This window comes from Drosophila arizonae, chromosome 3, assembly GCF_054131065.1.
Source record: "Drosophila arizonae isolate 15081-1271.41 chromosome 3, UAZ_ARI_1.0, whole genome shotgun sequence".
Classification (NCBI taxonomy): Eukaryota; Metazoa; Arthropoda; class Insecta; order Diptera; family Drosophilidae; genus Drosophila; species Drosophila arizonae.
In genome coordinates this window covers 31,722,340-31,744,188 of record NC_142923.1, presented here as the reverse complement: position 1 = coordinate 31,744,188, position 21,849 = coordinate 31,722,340, and the positions used below count along the sequence as shown (strand labels likewise).

Genomic DNA, 21,849 nt, shown 5'->3' with positions numbered 1-21,849 from the left:
CCCTGATTTCCCATTGAAAATGGGTTCAGGGTATAAAAAAAAAACACACACAGCGACCTCAAAAAACTACCAGAGACTTACTGCGCGGCGGTTCGTGGAATTCCCAAGCGGTATAATTCGGTGGTGCAAGAGAGGGGGGGGCGATAGCGTCAGTGTTTTGGCGTCAGGGCTTCTTTCCTTTCCTTGTCTTTTGTGGGCGCGTAAATTTTGTTACTTTAGGCGTCACACTTGCGCAATAAGAAAAATCAGGTGCATTCAGTCTAACAGCTGTTAGTAGTGCTGGAAATTGCATCGGGCAATCAGCTGCTCACTAACGTTGGTGAGTTGCTAAGCCTTAGCAAAGACAGCAACCTAGCTGCTGGAGTGAAGTAGTAGTTATTAAAAGTAGTGCATACTTTCGGGCTCTCGCTGTAGTCAAGTTGAGTTTACGTTACTGCGGGTTGTAAACTCAGATTACATTAGTAGCCATTGCCCACTACAGGCTTCACGCCGTGGTAGTCGGAGCAGAAATGGATGCCATGATGGAGGACGAGCTGCAAGCTTTTGCGCGTCGTTCCTCGTTGCAGCGATCGCAGCAACAACAGAGGGTGTTGGCGCAGCCGTCGACTTCTATCCAGGCTCCAGTGGCTGAGTGCCAGGCACCCAAGTCACTAAAAGAAGCGTTAGCTCAAATAGGAGCTACACTAGAGGGTTTGTCTGCCTTATTTGGGGGTCAGCGGCATATAAATGCCTTAATGAGAGAGGAGCTGGCTAGGCTGGTCAGCCTTCACAAGACGGCCGAAGCGTTCTGCAACCGTTCGGTTAAAAACTGTGAGGTGCAGACCACGCCACTCAAAAAAGTAGGCGAAAACATTAAGGCAGCGAGCATTAGTGCTACAGTAGGTAGCAATACTCCCAAGCGGTCGAGGGAAGTTGCCTCCGAACAGAGGAAAACTCCCTCAAAAAAGCCGAGGCCCAATAGAAGTGCAGCGAACCCAAAAGAACCAATGGCTCTACGGGCTACAGCTGAAACTGAAACTTCAAACCAGGCCGCTCGACAGACAAACCAGAGCAGCTGGACAGTCGTCAAAGGGCGAAAGCCTATGCAAAAACGTCCCAGGACTGACGCGATTGCGATTTCAGGCGTAGGGGGTTGCAGCTATGCGGACATGCTTCGTGTAGTTAAAAGCGACCCAAATTTGAAGCATCTGAGCAGCGACGTTCAAGGCATTAGGAAGACAGCTAAGGGGGACCTTCTATTGCAACTGAGTAGGAAGCCGGAGCATAGCGCTGAGGCTCTGCACGAAGCTGTAGGCAAGGCCTTGGGAGACCGAGCGGTAGTGAAAACACTTACCGAATCGGCTCAAGTTGAGATTCGCGATCTAGATGAGTTAGCGACCAAAGAGGAGATCTTGGAAGCAATTAGGGTGCAGTTGAAGGATAGCTCACTCCCCATTGAGGCTATCAAATCGCTTCGGCCAGCTTTTGGTGGACAGCAAAGAGCTACGGTTGCTCTTCCAATTGGGAAAGCTAAAACTCTGCTCGAGCTGTCCAAAATTAGAATAGGATGGGTAGTTTGCCGTATCCGAGCCGTGGAGCAGCCTAAACGCTGTTTCAAGTGCCTCGATTACGGTCATATGGCAGCAAACTGCGGTAGCGACTGTGACTTAAAGGGCGCCTGTTTCAGGTGTGGAGAGATGGGTCACAGTGCCAAAGCATGCACCAAGCCACCAAAATGTAGCCTCTGCATCCGGAAAGGTGAAAAGCAGACGGACCATTCAGCAGGCAGCTTCAAGTGCCCATCTTACCGTGAAGCTGCTCGTAAAATGAAATGTTAAGGTTTTTGCAGCTTAACTTAAATCATTGTGTTGCTGCCCAAGATCTTCTAGAGCAGACCATTAGGGAAAAATGTATAGATGTAGCTTTTCTCAGTGAGCCTCACCACTGTAGAACCAGCTGCCCTAGGACATGGTCAACAGACGTTAATGGCAAAGCTGCGTTGTGGGTATGCGGCAACTCAACGAACGTACTTTCGAATGTTAAGTCATTCAATGGGTTCGTACGTGGCCGATATGGTAGCTTATGGCTTTACAGTTGCTATCTGGCCCCCAGCATGCAGCTCAGTGAATTCACGACGGTGCTCGACGAGCTTGCCGAGGATGCTAGGGGTCGGAAGGCCATTATAGCTGGAGATTTTAACTCCTGGGCGCTAGAATGGGGTAGCCCCACAACAAATGCCAGAGGTCGTATCCTACTGGAGATCTTCGCGACACTAGATGTTGCACTGCTCAACACTGGCCATGAGTACACCTTCAGTTGGGCGGGATACGGGTCTGTTATCGACATTACTTTTGTCACTTCATCCCTCTTTCGGGGAGCAACATGGAGCCATTGCGATAGCTATACAGGCAGCGATCATACGGCACTTTTGTTCACAATAGGTGAGCCACCTGCCAGGGCGTCAACATTGTGGAGGGAGTCGTATCGGCTAGATACTTTTGATCCCGCGGTCTTTTCAGAGGCCATTCAGTCTCTGGGTACAATTGGTAATGCTGAGGCCAGAGCATGCCAAATGGTAGCCCAAATACAGTGTGCCTGCAATAGCAGCATGTTACGTCGCAAGCAGTTCACGCGACAACATGATCCTACGTATTGGTGGAATACGCAAATAGGTGACATTCGTCGCAAATGCATCCAGGCGAGAAGAAGCTACCAACGGGCTCGCGGTAGGTCAACGTTTTTTGAGAAACAGTTAGCTTACCAGGCGGCTAGAAGACAGCTGAAGAAGGCCATTCGGGCAAGCAAAAGAGAATGTTTTTTACAGTTGTGCGACTCAGCCGAATATGACCCTTGGGGCAGGGCATATAAGATAGTAGTTAAAAGACTATACGCAGGTAGACAGGTGCAGCCTACGGATCGTCTGGAGCTTAAATCGATTGTGGAAACACTCTTTCCATAAAGTCTAAGCTCCATTCACGCCCCTGAGTCCGAGTCTGCTGATCAGGGCTCAACGAGCACTGAAATTGTTTTAGTTACAGAGGAAGAAATATCAGTAGTTCTCCGAGGTCTTAGAACCAACACAGCTCCAGGGCCGGACGGGATCCCAAATCGTGCGCTAAAGCTAGCCCTCGCCTTGCACCCAAGTACGTTCGCCGAATTATTTAATGAATGCCTGATCCAAGAGACGTTCCCGGCAAAATGGAAAGCCCAGAATCTGGTATTGCTACCCAAGGCTGGCAAACCACTAGATGAGCCATCTTCGTACAGACCGATCTGTCTCTTAGACACCATGGGAAAGGTGTTTGAGAAACTGATCTGCTCTAGGCTGGAGACTGCGATTGCAAGCGCCGGAGGCCTGTCACCAAACCAATTTGGATTCCGGAAGGCCCGGTCAACAACGGACGCGCTTAACAAAGTTGTTGGTCTGGCCACTTCCGCTATTCAAGGCACCAGATGGAGGCACGGGACGAAGGAATACTGTATCATCGCGACCCTGGATGTAAGGAATGCCTTCAACACAGCTAGTTGGGATATGATACTGAATGCGCTGTCACAATATAATATCCCTAAATATCTAAGAGAGATAATAAAGAGCTACTTCAGAGGAAGAACACTGGTATACAACACGAGTGAGGGTCCCCAAACTCATACAGTGTCAGCTGGAGTACCCCAAGGCTCAGTGCTGGGGCCTCTCCTATGGAACATCATGTACGACGGCGTACTGCGCTTGGAACTACCAGCAGGCGCGCACACCATTGGCTTTGCTGATGATGTAGCTGTCGTAGCCATAGGAAAGGAGCTAAAAGATACAGAGGATATGTGCAGCGAAAGTATCAATCGCATACGAAGCTGGTTGACAGGAGCTGGGCTCGAGCTTGCGGCACACAAGACCGAAGTTGTACTAGTCAGCAGTCGCAAAAGAGTGGAAACTGCCAATATAAAGATCGGCAGCGTCACCATTGCGTCCAAGAGGGCGATAAGATATCTTGGTGTCATGATAGACACAAGATTAACTTTCCGCGAGCACTTAGAATATGTGCATAAAAAGGCAGCTGATTCTTGTAGAGCTCTCTCGAGAATCATGCTTAACACGCGGGGACCTAAACAGCAACGACGTCTCCTCCTAACGAGCGTCATTAGGTCTGTCATCCTCTATGCTGCGCCAATATGGGCAAGAGCGATGGCAACGCCGAGCTACAGCCGAGGCATTTGCGCGATCTACAGGCTGAGCGCAATCAGAGTCAGCTGCGCTTTCAGGACTATCTCCGATGACGCGGCGCTCGTCATAGCCGGTATGGTGCCACTGGAGTATTTGGTCGCCGAAGCCGTGGAGCGGAATTCGCACGGGCTTACGCGACTCAACGCTGTCAGGGCGAACAGCATCGCACGATGGCAAAGAAGGTGGAATAGCTCAGCTAAAGGGCGGTGGACGCACAAGCTCATCCCGGAGCTTGAACCATGGGTTAACCGCAAACATGGCGAGGTTAACTTCTACCTTACGCAGATCCTCTCGGGTCATGGATGCTTTCGGAGCTATTTGAAGCGCTTTAGCCACGAGGAATCTGACGAGTGCCCCTGGTGCGAGCGAGGGCATGTGGAAGACGCCAACCACATTCTTTTCGAATGTGGACGGTTCCTGGAGGAGAGGCGTCGTCTGGAAGAGGCAGTGGGCCGCTCCATCAGAGCGGACAACTTAGTCAACGCCATGCTGGAATCGGAGGAAGCTTGGGAACTAACAAGCACCTTCGCGGCCACGGGGATGATGGAGCTCCGCAGAGTCGAGCGATCGAGAAGACGAGCTGTCCCAGGCTAAGGTAGCGCATAGTGCTTGCGAAGCAATGCTTTACGGCCGTCCCGCAAGCACCGCGCGCTATCCTAGCCACCACGCAACTTGTAATTTGCTATATAATTTTGTTAATAAATGAATATAAAAAAAAAAAAAAAAAAAAAACACATACACAAACACATACACACACAAGCACCCACGCATAAATACGCATGGGCTGCAGTGTGCGCTTACTATGAGAACTTAATTGTTTAATAATTTTTTTTATGGACGTACAATCTTCATGAAACTTTCAGATATGATTATAACATGAATATGCATGTAATTGCCAAAGCACAAGTTTCTAGTATTTGAAATACGCTTTTTACAAAAGTGAGGGTGAGGGAGTGAATTTAGAGGTGGGGGGTTAATTTTAACAAAAACCGAAATTGTATAAATTGCATGTAAGCATACATTAAAAATTTGGAGACTCTAGCAATAAAGGTGTAGAAAATATAATTTTATAACTGGTTTTCGATAAGGTTTTTTATCGATAAAAAAAGATCGGGATGAGTTATCGATTTTTAATGATAAACTTGATATGCGCGCTGTAATTACGGACATTTTAAAAAAAATTTGAAGTCTCTAGCTCTTATATCTTCTGAAATCGACGCGTTCATACATACGGACAGACGGACAGGGCCAAATCAACTCAGCTCGTCACCCTGATCAAGAATATATATACTTTGCGGGGTCTGCCACGCCTCCTTCTCCCTGTTACATACATTTCAACAAAACCATTATACCCTGATTTCCCATTGAAAATGGGTTCAGGGTATAAAAATGCCGCGTCCTAGAAGATCTAATCTTTCCCGGCGGACCCATAATGCAATTAGGAAACGGAATATCGCGAGTCAATTATCTGACGAAGAGCGAGAAATCGCCCGAGAAGAGCGCCACGTTAGTACCCAGCAAAGAAGGGCCTTAATTCGTGCTTCTCAAAGAGAGGCAGCCCGTGAAACGGCAATAAGAATTGGTTCAAGGATTGATTTGGAATAATGTAGTTTGTTAGATTTCTGTAAAAAGTGTTTGTAAATCTAACTATAACTATGGCTTTGAATTTAAAGATTCAAGGTCAGATATGCCATCGCATTGGATCATTGCAACCTATTGAAGATGCACAGCACAAATTCTTGCAAATATACTTCATGGGCAATATGGAAGAACAACTTGACCGGCGTCAAGAAATCAACATAGCTATGAAAAGAGCAATTCTCCAAGATTTGCAGCAAATGCTTCACGAACATCATGTATTGGTCAAGATGTTCAAGACTGCTTTAGAGCGCATGCCAAGAGATGACTATAAAGTAGTAATCAGAGCAGATAAAAGACCAGCTGGAACACATGAACGCACATTTAATGCTCCAACAATCGATGAAGTGACAATCTTGATTGTTGGTGAAAGCTTGGAAGCACGCGATATTGTGCTTGCACGACGCAGTACTGGGCATCACTTTAATATCAAAATTATTAATCCATTGAATGGTAAAATCAATCATTGTTTTCATTTTAGCTTTATATACATTTTATTCTGTTTCCTTTTGGTACACAAAAAAAGTTATCACTCTTAATTTAGTAGAGAGTAGCTGTAAGAGTCGTAAACCTATTAGGGGTTCTAAAATACAATTTTTACGATCAATAAATCACAGGGCCAATCTTTGACTATTTGTGGCCTCAATCTAGAAAATGCGTGTTTTTCTCATGGTCAATTGTACGTGGCATGCTCACGTGTTGGCAAACCATCCGCATTATTCGTTCTTGCACCTGACCAAAAAACGAAGAATGTCGTTTACCACAAGGTGCTTGAATGAAAATCCCATTTAAAAAATTAATCAGAGTGTATCCCAACCTGAACAACATAGCTTTCAACAATTTTTTACCTAGAAATAATGGATAGGGCAATGCAACGTTTGTCGGGCCAGCTACTATTTCATAAAAAACTAAAGATGTATGAAAAAAAAAAAAAAAAAAAAAAAAACATCGAAAAGGTTCGAACCGTCTACTCTAACATAACTTGTGTCGCCCTTAGCACACGCGCAATGATGCAATGATCATAGCAATAGCTATCGATGATTTTAAAATTTGAATGGGATCATGCCCTGTTTTTTGTTGCGCACTAGACTTGAAAATTGCACTATATACTCTGGTTGACAACGTTTGGGCTGTGAATGAGTCTTCTGTAATCGGTATCGCCCGAATGCAACGTTCTTACTTGTATAATTGGGGACGAAGGACGGACAGCTCTGCGAAGATTCCTTCTGCCTATTACATACACAAAAGGGTAAAATACCCTGATTTCCACTCTCAAAGGGTTCATGGTATCATTAATAAAGCTACGTGTTTAAATAACAAAAAATGTATAAATATAAATTGGTGTGACCACTCATTTGGTTAACTACCATTTTGAGCCCTTTTGGGGTAGATTGCACAAACTTTTTGGTGACATCTGAAGTAATTTTTTCTCATCCCTCGAAAAAAATCTAATGTCTATTTCCAAAAACGATCACATTTATTTCTGGTGATTGGGCTGGTGGTTTCATAACATTCGAACATTTCCAGATCATCCAAGTCTAGACAATTCCCGCATGGTGTTTCGGTTAATTATCTTGGTCAAATCTTAAGTTTCCTTTAGGCCTAGTTTATGATCACTTTGAATTAAATTGGACTTCAAAATATCAAAATATTTGCTTTTATCCATCGTAGTCTCTATGAGCTCCAAGTTCCCAACGCAGGCTGCTGACATACAGGCCCAAACCGTAACGTTGCCTCCGCCATGCTTTACTTAAGTCCTCAATTTTCTTTCGTCATGCTCTGTATTAGGCTTAAGACACACATATTGGTCAGGCACGAACATAAGGATTGCAAGAATGATCATTTCGTCAAGAATATTAGCAATTATTAATTTGTATTTGTCCTGTATATTGTTAAGAAATCCACAGATAGCAGTTCTGGACATTACTTTGGCCCTCCGCAGAATGTTCACGCATGTGTGTGTGTGTGTGTTTTAGTTTAGAAACGGTTAGCTACATTTGTCTCATCTATGTATGTATTATTGTCAGTGGTAGTATTGTTTTGATGCAATGACTATTGAGACTGAGCTTTTGAACGTATAAAATTATTATTAACAGTTGCATTCTTATATCACAGGAAAATTATTGATACCTATGTTTACCTTATCTATCCAATTTGGATCATTGCCTGATATAGAAGATTCCACCTTTTCAGCTATTTTATCCACACTTTTCGTCAGTTTGGGCCAGTCAATTTTAATAAATCCTTCTTGGTGCGCAATTTCAATTAAAATAATACTTCCTCCAATAGCAAATGCAGCAAACTTTCCAAACTTCATTGTTGTGTACCCAGTCGCCCTTTAAGATATAAGCAATAATATGTAATAAGTAAAAATAACAAAACTCTTTAGACTACACATATAAGTAAGAGGCAATTAGTTTGTGAACCCTTCGAAGAAGTGATATTCAAACGATTCTTCGGAATTTTTTCTGAATACACAAAAACGCACAAAATTAAATACAAAATCGATGTGTTCAAGCATACGGACAGACAGGGCTTTCAAGTAACACAAGTGTTAACATTTTTTTACTAGTTCTAAAACTGTAGAAGAATTGCCGAGGGTCGCCATATTTTTATACTCATTCATCTTCTGAAATCGACGCGTTCATACATACGGACAGACAAACGGACGGGGTCTGCACCCCTCCTTTCGCCTGTTACATACATTTAAACAAAAGTATTATACTCTGATTTCCCATTTTCAATGGGTTCAGGGTATAAAAATTAATATTTTTATGAACACCCTTTCGGTTAACTACTATTTTAAGCCTTTTTGGGATAGATTCCACCAACTTTTTGGTGACTGGAGACCAGCCAAGTCTAGACAATTGTCACAGAGCGTTTCGGGTCATTATCTTGGTAAAATCTGAAGTCCCAGTTTCTGAGCACTTTGAATTATATTGGACTTCAAAATATCGAGATATTAGCCTTTATCCATCGTAGTCTCTATAAACTCCAAGTTCCCAACGCCGGCTGCTGACATCAGGCCCAAACCATCACGTTACCTCAGCCATGCTTGGCTTGACTTGGGAAATTTTTTTTTGGCGACACACACACACACACACACACACACACACACACACACACACACACACACACACACACACACACACACACACACACACACACACACACACACACACACACACACACACACACACACACACACACACACACACACACCACACACACACACACACACACACACACACACACACACAAACACACACACACACACAAACACACACACACACACACACACACACACACACACACACACACACACACACACACACACACACACACACACACACACACACACACACACACACACACACACACACACACACACACACACACACACACACACACACACACACACACACACACACACACACACACACACACACACACACACACACACACACACACACACACACACACACACACACACACACACACACACACACACACACACACACACACACACACACACACACACACACACACACACACACACACACACACTAGCTAAAACTCTGCTCGAGCTGTCCAAAATTAGAATAGGATGGGTAGTTTGCCGTATCCGAGCCGTGGAGCAGCCTAAACGCTGTTTCAAGTGCCTCGATTACGGTCATATGGCAGCAAACTGCGGCAGCGACTGTGACTTAAAGGGCGCCTGTTTCAGGTGTGGAGAGATGGGTCACAGTGCCAAAGCATGCACCAAGCCACCAAAATGTAGCCTCTGCATCCGGAAAGGTGAAAAGCAGACGGACCATTCAGCAGGCAGCTTCAAGTGCCCATCTTACCGTGAAGCTGCTCGTAAAATGAAAGGTTAAGGTTTTTGCAGCTTAACTTAAATCATTGTGTTGCTGCCCAAGATCTTCTAAAGCAGACCATTAGGGAAAAATGTATAGATGTAGCTTTTCTCAGTGAGCCTCACCACTGTAGAACCAGCTGCCCTAGGACATGGTCAACAGACGTTAATGGCAAAGCTGCGTTGTGGGTATGCGGCAACTCAACGAACGTACTTTCGAATGTTAAGTCATTCAATGGGTTCGTACGTGGCCGATATGGTAGCTTGTGGCTTTACAGTTGCTATCTGGCCCCCAGCATGCAGCTCAGTGAATTCACGACGGTGCTCGACGAGCTTGCCGAGGATGCCAGGGGTCGGAAGGCCATTATAGCTGGAGATTTTAACTCCTGGGCGCTAGAATGGGGTAGCCCAACAACAAATGCCAGAGGTCGTATCCTACTGGAGATCTTCGCGACACTAGATGTTGCACTGCTCAACACTGGCCATGAGTACACCTTCAGTCGGGCGGGATACGGGTCTGTTATCGACATTACTTTTGTCACTTCATCCCTCTTTCGGGGAGCAACATGGGGCCATTGCGATAGCTATACAGGCAGCGATCATACGGCACTTCTGTTCACAATAGGTGAGCCACCTGCCAGGGCGTCAACATTGTGGAGGGAGTCGTATCGGCTAGATACTTTTGATCCCGCGGTCTTTTCAGAGGCCATTCAGTCTCTAGGTACAATTGGTAATGCTGAGGCCAGAGCATGCCAAATGGTAGCCCAAATACAGTGTGCCTGCAATAGCAGCATGTTACGTCGCAAGCAGTTCACGCGACAACATGATCCTACGTATTGGTGGAATACGCAAATAGGTGACATTCGTCGCAAATGCATCCAGGCGAGAAGAAGCTACCAACGGGCTCGCGGTAGGTCAACGTTTTTTGAGAAACAGTTAGCTTACCAGGCAGTTAGAAGACAGCTGAAGAAGGCCATTCGGGCAAGCAAAAGAGAATGTTTTTTACAGTTGTGCGACTCAGCCGAATATGACCCTTGGGGCAGGGCATATAAGATAGTAGTTAAAAGACTATACGCCGGTAGACAGGTGCAGCCTACGGATCGTCTGGAGACTGCGATTGCAAGCGCCGGAGGCCTGTCACCAAACCAATTTGGATTCCGGAAGGCCCGGTCAACAACGGACGCGCTTAACAAAGTTGTTGGTCTGGCCACTTCCGCTATTCAAGGCACCAGATGGAGGCACGGGACGAAGGAATACTGTATCATCGCGACCCTGGATGTAAGGAATGCCTTCAACACAGCTAGTTGGGATATGATACTGAATGCGCTGTCACAATATAATATCCCTAAATATCTAACAGAGATAATAAAGAGCTACTTCAGAGGAAGAACACTGGTATACAACACGAGTGAGGGTCCCCAAACTCATACAGTGTCAGCTGGAGTACCCCAAGGCTCAGTGCTGGGGCCTCTCCTATGGAACATCATGTACGACGGCGTACTGCGCTTGGAACTACCAGCAGGCGCGCACACCATTGGCTTTGCTGATGATGTAGCTGTCGTAGCCATAGGAAAGGAGCTCAAAGATACAGAGGATATGTGCAGCGAAAGTATCAATCGCATACGAAGCTGGTTGACAGGAGCTGGGCTCGAGCTTGCGGCACACAAGACCGAAGTTGTACTAGTCAGCAGTCGCAAAAGAGTGGAAACTGCCAATATAAAGATCGGCAGCGTCACCATTGCGTCAAAGAGGGCGATAAAATATCTTGGTGTCATGATAGACACAAGATTAACATTCCGCGAGCACTTAGAATATGTGCATAAAAAGGCAGCTGATTCTTGTAGAGCTCTCTCGAGAATCATGCTTAACACGCGGGGACCTAAACAGCAACGACGTCTCCTCCTAATGAGCGTCATTAGGTCTGTCATCCTCTATGCTGCGCCAATATGGGCAAGAGCAATGGCAACGCCGAGCTACAGCCGAGGCATTTGCGCGATCTACAGGCTGAGCGCAATCAGAGTCAGCTGCGCTTTCAGGACTATCTCCGATGACGCGGCGCTCGTCATAGCCGGTATGGTGCCACTGGAGTATTTGGTCGCCGAAGCCGTGGAGCGGAATTCGCACGGGCCTACGCGACTCAACGCTGTCAGGGCGAACAGCATCGCACGATGGCAAAGAAGGTGGAATAGCTCAGCTAAAGGGCGGTGGACGCACAAGCTCATCCCGGAGCTTGAACCATGGGTTAACCGCAAACATGGCGAGGTTAACTTCTACCTTACGCAGATCCTCTCGGGTCATGGATGCTTTCGGAGCTATTTGAAGCGCTTTGGCCACGAGGAATCTGACGAGTGCCCCTGGTGCGAGCGAGGGCATGTGGAAGACGCCAACCACATTCTTTTCGAATGTGGACGGTTCCTGGAGGAGAGGCGTCGTCTGGAAGAGGCAGTGGGCCGCTCCATCAGAGCGGACAACTTAGTCAACGCCATGCTGGAATCGGAGGAAGCTTGGGAACTAACAAGCACCTTCGCGGCCACGGTGATGATGGAGCTCCGCAGAGTCGAGCGATCGAGAAGACGAGGTGTCCCAGGCTAAGGTAGCGCATAGTGCTTGCGAAGCAATGCTTTACGGCCGTCCCGCAAGCACCGCGCGCTATCCTAGCCACCACGCAACTTGCAATTTGTATCATTTTGTCAATAAATGAATATAAAAAAAAAAAAAAAACAAGTAAGAAAGCTCTAGTCGAGACTACTCGACTACGAGATCCCCTGAACCCTTGGAGTAATAGCTATTTCAATAATTTTTCGCGACTTTCAGCTTACACAGGAAGCACACACACACACACACACACACACACACACACACACACACACACACACACACACACACGCACGCACACACGGGCATACATACACACACATACATACACACTCATACACACACACATACACAAACAATTACATACATATACACATACAAGCATATACACGCATGGGCGGCAGTGAGCGCTTACTATGAGAACTTAATTGCTTAATAACTTTTTTTGTGGACGTACGATCTTCATGAAACTTTCAGATTATGATTATAACATATGCATGTAATTGCTAAAGCACAAGTCTCTAGTATTTGAAATACGCTTTTTACAAAAGTGAGGGTGAGGGGGTGAATTTAAGGGTGGGGGGTTAATTTTAACAAAAACCGAAATTGTATAAATTGCATATAAGCATACATTAAAAATTTGGAGACTCTAGCAATAAAGGTGTAGAAGATATAATTTTATAACTGGGTTTCGATAAGGGTTTTTATCGATAAAAAAGATCGGGATGAGTTATCGATTTTTAATGATAAACTTGATATGCGCGCTGTAATTACGGACATTTTAAAAAAAATTTGAAGTCTCTAGCTCTTATATCTTCTGAAATCGACGCGTTCATACATACGGACAGACGGACAGACGGACGGACGGACAGACGGACAGACAGACGGACAGGGCGAAATCAACTCAGCTCGTCGCCCTGATCAAGAATATATATACTTTGTGGGGTCTGCCACGCCTCCTTCTGCCTGTTACATACATTTCAACAAAACCATTATACCCTGATTTCCCATTGAAAATGGGTTCAGGGTATAAAAAAAACACACACACACACACACACACACACACACGATTTGCGTTTTCACGGAGTGCGGTCGATGTCATCGTGGTCATCGTAGACAATAGCTTGAACTGTGTTTTCCCCTGTGAAAGTGGAAAGAACTGAAGTCAACGTGTTTGCTGTGGGCGCGGCGTACCCAGCGACCTCAAAAAACTACCAGAGACTTACTGCGCGGCGGTTCGTGGAATTCCCAAGCGGTATAATTCGGTGGTGCAAGAGAGGGGGGGGCGATAGCGTCAGTGTTTTGGCGTCAGGGCTTCTTTCCTTTCCTTGTCTTTTGTGGGCGCGTAAATTTTGTTACTTTAGGCGTCACACTTGCGCAATAAGAAAAATCAGGTGCATTCACTCTAACAGCTGTTAGTAGTGCTGGAAATTGCATCGGGCAATCAGCTGCTCACTAACGTTGGTGAGTTGCTAGGCCTTAGCAAAGACAGCAACGTAGCTGCTGGAGTGAAGTAGCAGTTATTAAAAGTAGTGCATACTTTCGGGCTCTAGCTGTAGTCAAGTTGAGTTTAAGTTACTGCGGGTTGTAAACTCAGATTATAGTAGTAGCCATTGCCCACTACAGGCTTCACGCCGTGGTAGTCGGAGCAGAAATGGATGCCATGATAGAGGACGAGCTGCAAGCTTTTGCGCGTCGTTCCTCGTTGCAGCGATCGCCGCAGCAACAACAGAGGGTGTTGGCGCAGCCGTCGACTTCTAACCAGGCTCCAGTGGCTGAGTGCCAGGCATCTAAGTCACTAAAAGAAGCGTTAGCTCAAATAGGAGCTACACTAGAGGGTTTGTCTGCCTTATTTGGGGGTCAGCGGCATATAAATGCCTTAATGAGAGAGGAGCTGGCTAGGCTGGTCAGCCTTCACAAGACGGCCGAAGCGTTCTGCAACCGTTCGGTTAAAAACTGTGAGGTGCAGACCACGCCACTCAAAAAAGTAGGCGAAAACGTTAAGGCAGCGAGCATTAGTGCTACAGTAGGTAACAATACTCCCAAGCGGTCGAGTGAGTCGAAAACTCCCTCAAAAAAGCCGAGGCCCAATAGAAGTGCAGCGAACCCAAAAGAACCAATGGCTCTACGGGCTACAGCTGAATCTGAAATTTCAAACCAGGCCGCCCGACAGACAAACCAGAGCAGCTGGACAGTCGTCAAAGGGCGAAAGCCTATGCAAAAACGTCCCAGGACTGACGCGATTGCGATTTCAGGCGTAGGGGGTTGCAGCTATGCGGACATGCTTCGTGTAGTTAAAAACGACCCAGATTTGAAGCATCTGAGCAGCGACGTTCAAGGCATTAGGAAGACAGCTAAGGGGGACCTTTTACTGCAACTGAGTAGGAAGCCGGAGCATAGCGCTGAGGCTCTGCACGAAGCTGTAGGCAAGGCCTTGGGAGACCGAGCGGTAGTTAAAACACTTACCGAATCGGCGCAAGTTGATATTCGCGATCTAGATGAGTTAGCGACCAAAGAGGAGATCTTGGAGGCAATTAGGGTGGAGTTGAAGGATAGCTCACTCCCCATTGAGGCTATCAAATCGCTTCGGCCAGCTTTTGGTGGACAGCAAAGAGCTACGGTTGCTCTTCCAATTGGGAAAGCTAAAACTCTGCTCGAGCTATCCAAAATTAGAATAGGATGGGTAGTTTGCCGTATCCGAGCCGTGGAGCAGCCTAAACGCTGTTTCAAGTGCCTCGATTACGGTCATATGGCAGCAAACTGCGGCAGCGACTGTGACTTAAAGGGCGCCTGTTTCAGGTGTGGAGAGATGGGTCACAGTGCCAAAGCATGCACCAAGCCACCAAAATGTAGCCTCTGCATCCGGAAAGGTGAAAAGCAGACGGACCATTCAGCAGGCAGCTTCAAGTGCCCATCTTACCGTGAAGCTGCTCGTAAAATGAAAGGTTAAGGTTTTTGCAGCTTAACTTAAATCATTGTGTTGCTGCCCAAGATCTTCTAAAGCAGACCATTAGGGAAAAATGTATAGATGTAGCTTTTCTCAGTGAGCCTCACCACTGTAGAACCAGCTGCCCTAGGACATGGTCAACAGACGTTAATGGCAAAGCTGCGTTGTGGGTATGCGGCAACTCAACGAACGTACTTTCGAATGTTAAGTCATTCAATGGGTTCGTACGTGGCCGATATGGTAGCTTGTGGCTTTACAGTTGCTATCTGAGAAACAGTTAGCTTACCAGGCAGCTAGAAGACAGCTGAAGAAGGCCATTCGGGCAAGCAAAAGAGAATGTTTTTTACAGTTGTGCGACTCAGCCGAATATGACCCTTGGGGCAGGGCATATAAGATAGTAGTTAAAAGACTATACGCAGGTAGACAGGTGCAGCCTACGGATCGTCTGGAGCTTAAATCGATTGTGGAAACACTCTTTCCAGAAAGTTTAAGCTCCATTCACGCTCCTGAGTCCGAGTCTGCTGATCAGGGCTCAACGAGCACTGAAATTGTTTTAGTTACAGAGGAAGAAATATCAGTAGTTCTCCGAGGTCTTAGAACCAACACAGCTCCAGGGCCGGACGGGATCCCAAATCGTGCGCTAAAGCTAGCCCTCGCCTTGCACCCAAGTACGTTCGCCGAATTATTTAACGAATGCCTGATCCAAGAGACGTTCCCGGCAAAATGGAAAGCCCAGAATCTGGTATTGCTACCCAAGGCTGGCAAACCACCAGATGAGCCATCTTCGTACAGACCGATCTGTCTCTTAGACACCATGGGAAAGGTGTTTGAGAAACTGATCTGCTCTAGGCTGGAGACTGCGATTGCAAGCGCCGGAGGCCTGTCACCAAACCAATTTGGATTCCGGAAGGCCCGGTCAACAACGGACGCGCTTAACAAAGTTGTTGGTCTGGCCACTTCCGCTATTCAAGGCACCAGATGGAGGCACGGGACGAAGGAATACTGTATCATCGCGACCCTGGATGTAAGGAATGCCTTCAACACAGCTAGTTGGGATATGATACTGAATGCGCTGTCACAATATAATATCCCTAAATATCTAAGAGAGATAATAAAGAGCTATTTCAGAGGAAGAACACTGGTATACAACACGAGTGAGGGTCCCCAAACTCATACAGTGTCAGCTGGAGTACCCCAAGGCTCAGTGCTGGGGCCTCTCCTATGGAACATCATGTACGACGGCGTACTGCGCTTGGAACTACCAGCAGGCGCGCACACCATTGGCTTTGCTGATGATGTAGCTGTCGTAGCCATAGGAAAGGAGCTCAAAGATACAGAGGATATGTGCAGCGAAAGTATCAATCGCATACGAAGCTGGTTGACAGGAGCTGGGCTCGAGCTTGCGGCACACAAGACCGAAGTTGTACTAGTCAGCAGTCGCAAAAGAGTGGAAACTGCCAATATAAAAATCGGCAGCGTCACCATTGCGTCCAAGAGGGCGATAAGATATCTTGGTGTCATGATAGACACAAGATTAACATTCCGCGAGCACTTAGAATATGTGCATAAAAAGGCAGCTGATTCTTGTAGAGCTCTCTCGAGAATCATGCTTAACACGCGGGGACCTAAACAGCAACGACGTCTCCTCCTAATGAGCGTCATTAGGTCTGTCATCCTCTATGCTGCGCCAATATGGGCAAGAGCAATGGCAACGTCGAGCTACAGCCGAGGCATTTGCGCGATCTACAGGCTGAGCGCAATCAGAGTCAGCTGCGCTTTCAGGACTATCTCCGATGACGCGGCGCTCGTCATAGCCGGTATGGTGCCACTGGAGTATTTGGTCGCCGAAGCCGTGGAGCGGAATTCGCACGGGCCTACGCGACTCAACGCTGTCAGGGCGAACAGCATCGCACGATGGCAAAGAAGGTGGAATAGCTCAGCTAAAGGGCGGTGGACGCACAAGCTCATCCCGGAGCTTGAACCATGGGTTAACCGCAAACATGGCGAGGTTAACTTCTACCTTACGCAGATCCTCTCGGGTCATGGATGCTTTCGGAGCTATTTGAAGCGCTTTGGCCACGAGGAATCTGACGAGTGCCCCTGGTGCGAGCGAGGGCATGTGGAAGACGCCAACCACATTCTTTTCGAATGTGGACGGTTCCTGGAGGAGAGGCGTCGTCTGGAAGAGGCAGTGGGCCGCTCCATCAGAGCGGACAACTTAGTCAACGCCATGCTGGAATCGGAGGAAGCTTGGGAACTAACAAGCACCTTCGCGGCCACGGTGATGATGGAGCTCCGCAGAGTCGAGCGATCGAGAAGACGAGCTGTCCCAGGCTAAGGTAGCGCATAGTGCTTGCGAAGAAATGCTTTACGGCCGTCCTGCAAGCACCGCGCGCTATCCTAGCCACCACGCAACTTGCAATTTGTCATATAATTTTGTCAATAAATGGATATTAAAAAAAAACACACGCGCACACACACACGCGTACACACACACGCGCACACACACACGCGCACAACACACGCAGACACACATTAGGCGTCACATTTGTGCAAAGAATAAAAAATCAGGTGCTGGTAGTAGTGCTGGAAATTGCAGCGGACAATCAGCTGCTCACTAACTTTGGTGAGTTGCTAAGTCTCAGCAAAGACAGCAACCTAGCTGCTGGTGTGAGGTAGCAGGTATTAAAAGTAGTGCATACTTTCGGGCTCTCTTAAGTTGACTTTAAGTTACTGCGGTGTCTAAGCTCAAATTATTTTAGTAGGCAGTGCCCACTACAGTCTTCACGCCGTGGTAGTCGGAGCAATATGGAGGCCATGATGGAGGAGGAGCTGCAAGCTTTCCTCGTTGCAGCGATCGCCGCAGCAACAACAGAGGGCGTTGCCGCAGCCGTCGACTTGTAATCAGTCTCCAGTGCCTGAGTTCCAGGCACCCAAGTCCTTAAAAGAAGCGTTAACTCAAATAGGAGTTACGCTAGAGGGTTTGTCTGCCTTATTTGGGGGGCAACGGCATATAAATGCACTAATGAGAGAGGAGCTGGCTAGGCTGGTCAGTCTCCACAAGACGGCCGAATCGTTCTGCAACCGACCGGTCAAAGACTGCGAGGTGCAGACCACGCTGGTCAACAAAGTAGCTGAAAAGGCTAAAACAGCGAGCGTTAGTGCTACAGCAGGTAGTAATACGCCCAAGCGGTCGAGGGAAGTTGCCACTGAGCAGAGGAAAACTCCCTCGAAGAAGCCGAGGCACAATAAAAGCGCAGCAAATCCAATAGAGCCCATGGCTCTACAGGCTGAAGCCGATAGAACCAACCAGTCAAGTCGACAGACAAACCCGAACAGCTGGACAGTCGTTAAAGGACGCAAGCCCATGCAAAAACGACCCAGAAGTGACGCAAACTCTGCTCGAGCTGTCCAAAATTAGAATAGGATGGGTAGTAAACTGTCGCAGCGACTGTGACCTAAAGCGCGCCTGTTTCAGGTGTGGAGAGATGGGATGGATGCAAAAGCATGCACCAAGCCACCAAAATGTAGCCTCTGCATCCGGAAAGGTGAAAAGCAGACGGACCATTCAGCAGGCAGCTTCAAGTGCCCATCCTACCGTGAGGCTGCTCGTAAAATGAAATGTTAAGGTTCTTGCAGCTTAACTTAAATCATTGTATTGCTGCCCAAGATCTTCTAGAGCAGACCATTAGGGAAAAATGTATAAAAATGTATATGTATGTTATGGCTTTACAGTTGCTATCTGGCCCCCAGCATGCAGCTCAGTGAATTCACACGGTGCTCGACGAGCTTGCCGAGGATGCTAGGGGTCGGAAGGCCATTGTAGCTGGAGATTTTAACTGCTGGGAGTTAGAATGGAGGAGATCTTCGCGACACTAGATGTTGCACTGCTCAACACTGGCCACGAGCACACCTTCAGTCGGGCAGGATACGGATCTGTTATCGACATTACTTTTGTCACTTCATCCCTCGTTCGGGAAGCAACATGGAGCCACTGCGATAGCTATACAGGCAGCGACCATACGGCACTTCTGTTCACAATAGGTGAGCCATCTGCCAGGGCGTCAACCTTGTGGAGGGAACCGTATCGGCTAGATACTTTTGACCCCGCGGCTTTTTCAGAGGCCATTCAGTCTCTGGGCACAATTGGTAATGCTGAGGCCAGAGCATGCCAAATGGTGGCCCAAATTCAGAGTGCCTGCAATAGCAGCATGTTACGCCGCAAGCAGTTCACGCGACAACAAGAGCCTACGTATTGGTGGAATGCACAAATAGGTGACATTCGACGCAAATGCATCCAGGCGAGAAGAAGCTACCAACGGGCTCGCGGTAGGTCAACGTTTTTTGAGAAACAGTTAGCTTACCAGGCAGCTAGAAGACAGCTGAAGAAGGCCATTCGGGCAAGCAAAAGAGAATGTTTTTTACAGTTGTGCGACTCAGCCGAATATGACCCTTGGGGCAGGGTATATAAGATAGTAGTTAAAAGACTATACGCAGGTAAACAGGTGCAGCCGACGGATCGTCTGGAGCTTAAATCGATTGTGGAAACGCTCTTTCCAGAACGTTTAAGCTCCATTCACGCCCCTGGGTCCGAGTCTGCTGATCAGGGCTCAACGAGCACTGAAATTGTTTTAGTCACAGAGGAAGAAATCATAGTAACTCTCCGGGGTCTTAGAACCAACTCTGCTCCAGGGCCGGACGGGATCCCAAATCGTGCGCTAAAGCTAGCCCTCGCCTTGCACCCTAGTACGTTCGCTGAATTATTTAACAAATGTCTAATTCAAGAGACGTTCCCGGCAAAATGGAAAGCCCAGCACCTGGTGTTCCTACCCAAGGCTGGCAAACCACCAGATGAGCCATCTTCATACAGACCGATCTGTCTCTTAGACACCATGGGAAAGATGTTTGAGAAATTGATCTGCTCTAGACTGGAGACTGCGATTACTAGCGCCGGAGGCCTGTCACCAAATCAATTTGGATTCCGGAAGGCCCGGTCAACAACGGAAGCGCTAAACAAAGTTGGTCTGGCCACTTCCGCCATCCATGGCACAAGATGGAAGCATGGGACGAAGCAATACTGCATTATTGCGACCCTGGACGTAAAGAATGCCTTCAATACAGCTGGTTGAGATATGATACTGAATGCGCTGTCACAATAGAATATCCCTAAATATCTTAAAGAAACAATAAAGAGTTACTTCAGAGGAAGAACACTGGTATACAATACGAGTTAGGGTCCCCAAATATCCCCGAATATCATGTGCGACGGCGTACTGCGCTTGGAACTACCAGCAGGTGCGCACACCATTGGCTTTGCTGATGATGTAGCTGTCGTAGCCATAGGAAAGGAACTCAAAGATACAGAGGATATGTGCAGCGAAAGTATCAATCGCATACGAAGCTGGTTGACTGGAGCTGGGCTCGAGCTAGCGGCACACAAAACTGAAGTTGTCCTAGTCAGCAGTCGCAAAAGAGTGGAAAAACCAAACCAGGCCGCCCGACAGACAAACCAGAGCAGCTGGACAGTCGTCAAAGGGCGAAAGCCTATGCAAAAACGTCCCAGGACTGACGCGATTGCGATTTCAGGCGTAGGGGGTTGCAGCTATGCGGACATGCTTCGTGTAGTTAAAAACGACCCAAATTTGAAGCATCTGAGCAGCGACGTTCAAGGCATTAGGAAGACAGCTAAGGGGGACCTTTTACTGCAACTGAGTAGGAAGCCGGAGCATAGCGCTGAGGCTCTGCACGAAGCTGTAGGCAAGGCCTTGGGAGACCGAGCGGTAGTTAAAACACTTACCGAATCGGCGCAAGTTGATATTCGCGATCTAGATGAGTTAGCGACCAAAGAGGAGATCTTGGAGGCAATTAGGGTGGAGTTGAAGGATAGCTCACTCCCCATTGAGGCTATCAAATCGCTTCGGCCAGCTTTTGGTGGACAGCAAAGAGCTACGGTTGCTCTTCCAATTGGGAAAGCTAAAACTCTGCTCGAGCTATCCAAAATTAGAATAGGATGGGTAGTTTGCCGTATCCGAGCCGTGGAGCAGCCTAAACGCTGTTTCAAGTGCCTCGATTACGGTCATATGGCAGCAAACTGCGGCAGCGACTGTGACTTAAAGGGCGCCTGTTTCAGGTGTGGAGAGATGGGTCACAGTGCCAAAGCATGCACCAAGCCACCAAAATGTAGCCTCTGCATCCGGAAAGGTGAAAAGCAGACGGACCATTCAGCAGGCAGCTTCAAGTGCCCATCTTACCGTGAAGCTGCTCGTAAAATGAAAGGTTAAGGTTTTTGCAGCTTAACTTAAATCATTGTGTTGCTGCCCAAGATCTTCTAAAGCAGACCATTAGGGAAAAATGTATAGATGTAGCTTTTCTCAGTGAGCCTCACCACTGTAGAACCAGCTGCCCTAGGACATGGTCAACAGACGTTAATGGCAAAGCTGCGTTGTGGGTATGCGGCAACTCAACGAACGTACTTTCGAATGTTAAGTCATTCAATGGGTTCGTACGTGGCCGATATGGTAGCTTGTGGCTTTACAGTTGCTATCTGGCCCCCAGCATGCAGCTCAGTGAATTCACGACGGTGCTCGACGAGCTTGCCGAGGATGCTAGGGGTCG

General features: G+C 47.4%; 1 protein-coding gene across 2 annotated transcripts in view; it reads right to left on the bottom strand.

Moving 5' to 3' along the window:
- Nucleotides 1-21,849, bottom strand: part of LOC149270082 (FUN14 domain-containing protein 1) — a 47,300-nt gene that overhangs the window by 7,264 nt on the left and 18,187 nt on the right. For both annotated transcript variants that reach the window (XM_089464216.1, XM_089464217.1), the window contains one exon: nucleotides 7,977-8,172. In XM_089464216.1, the coding sequence (XP_089320342.1) occupies nucleotides 7,977-8,172 (196 nt within the window). The remainder of the gene's footprint in view (nucleotides 1-7,976; nucleotides 8,173-21,849) is intronic.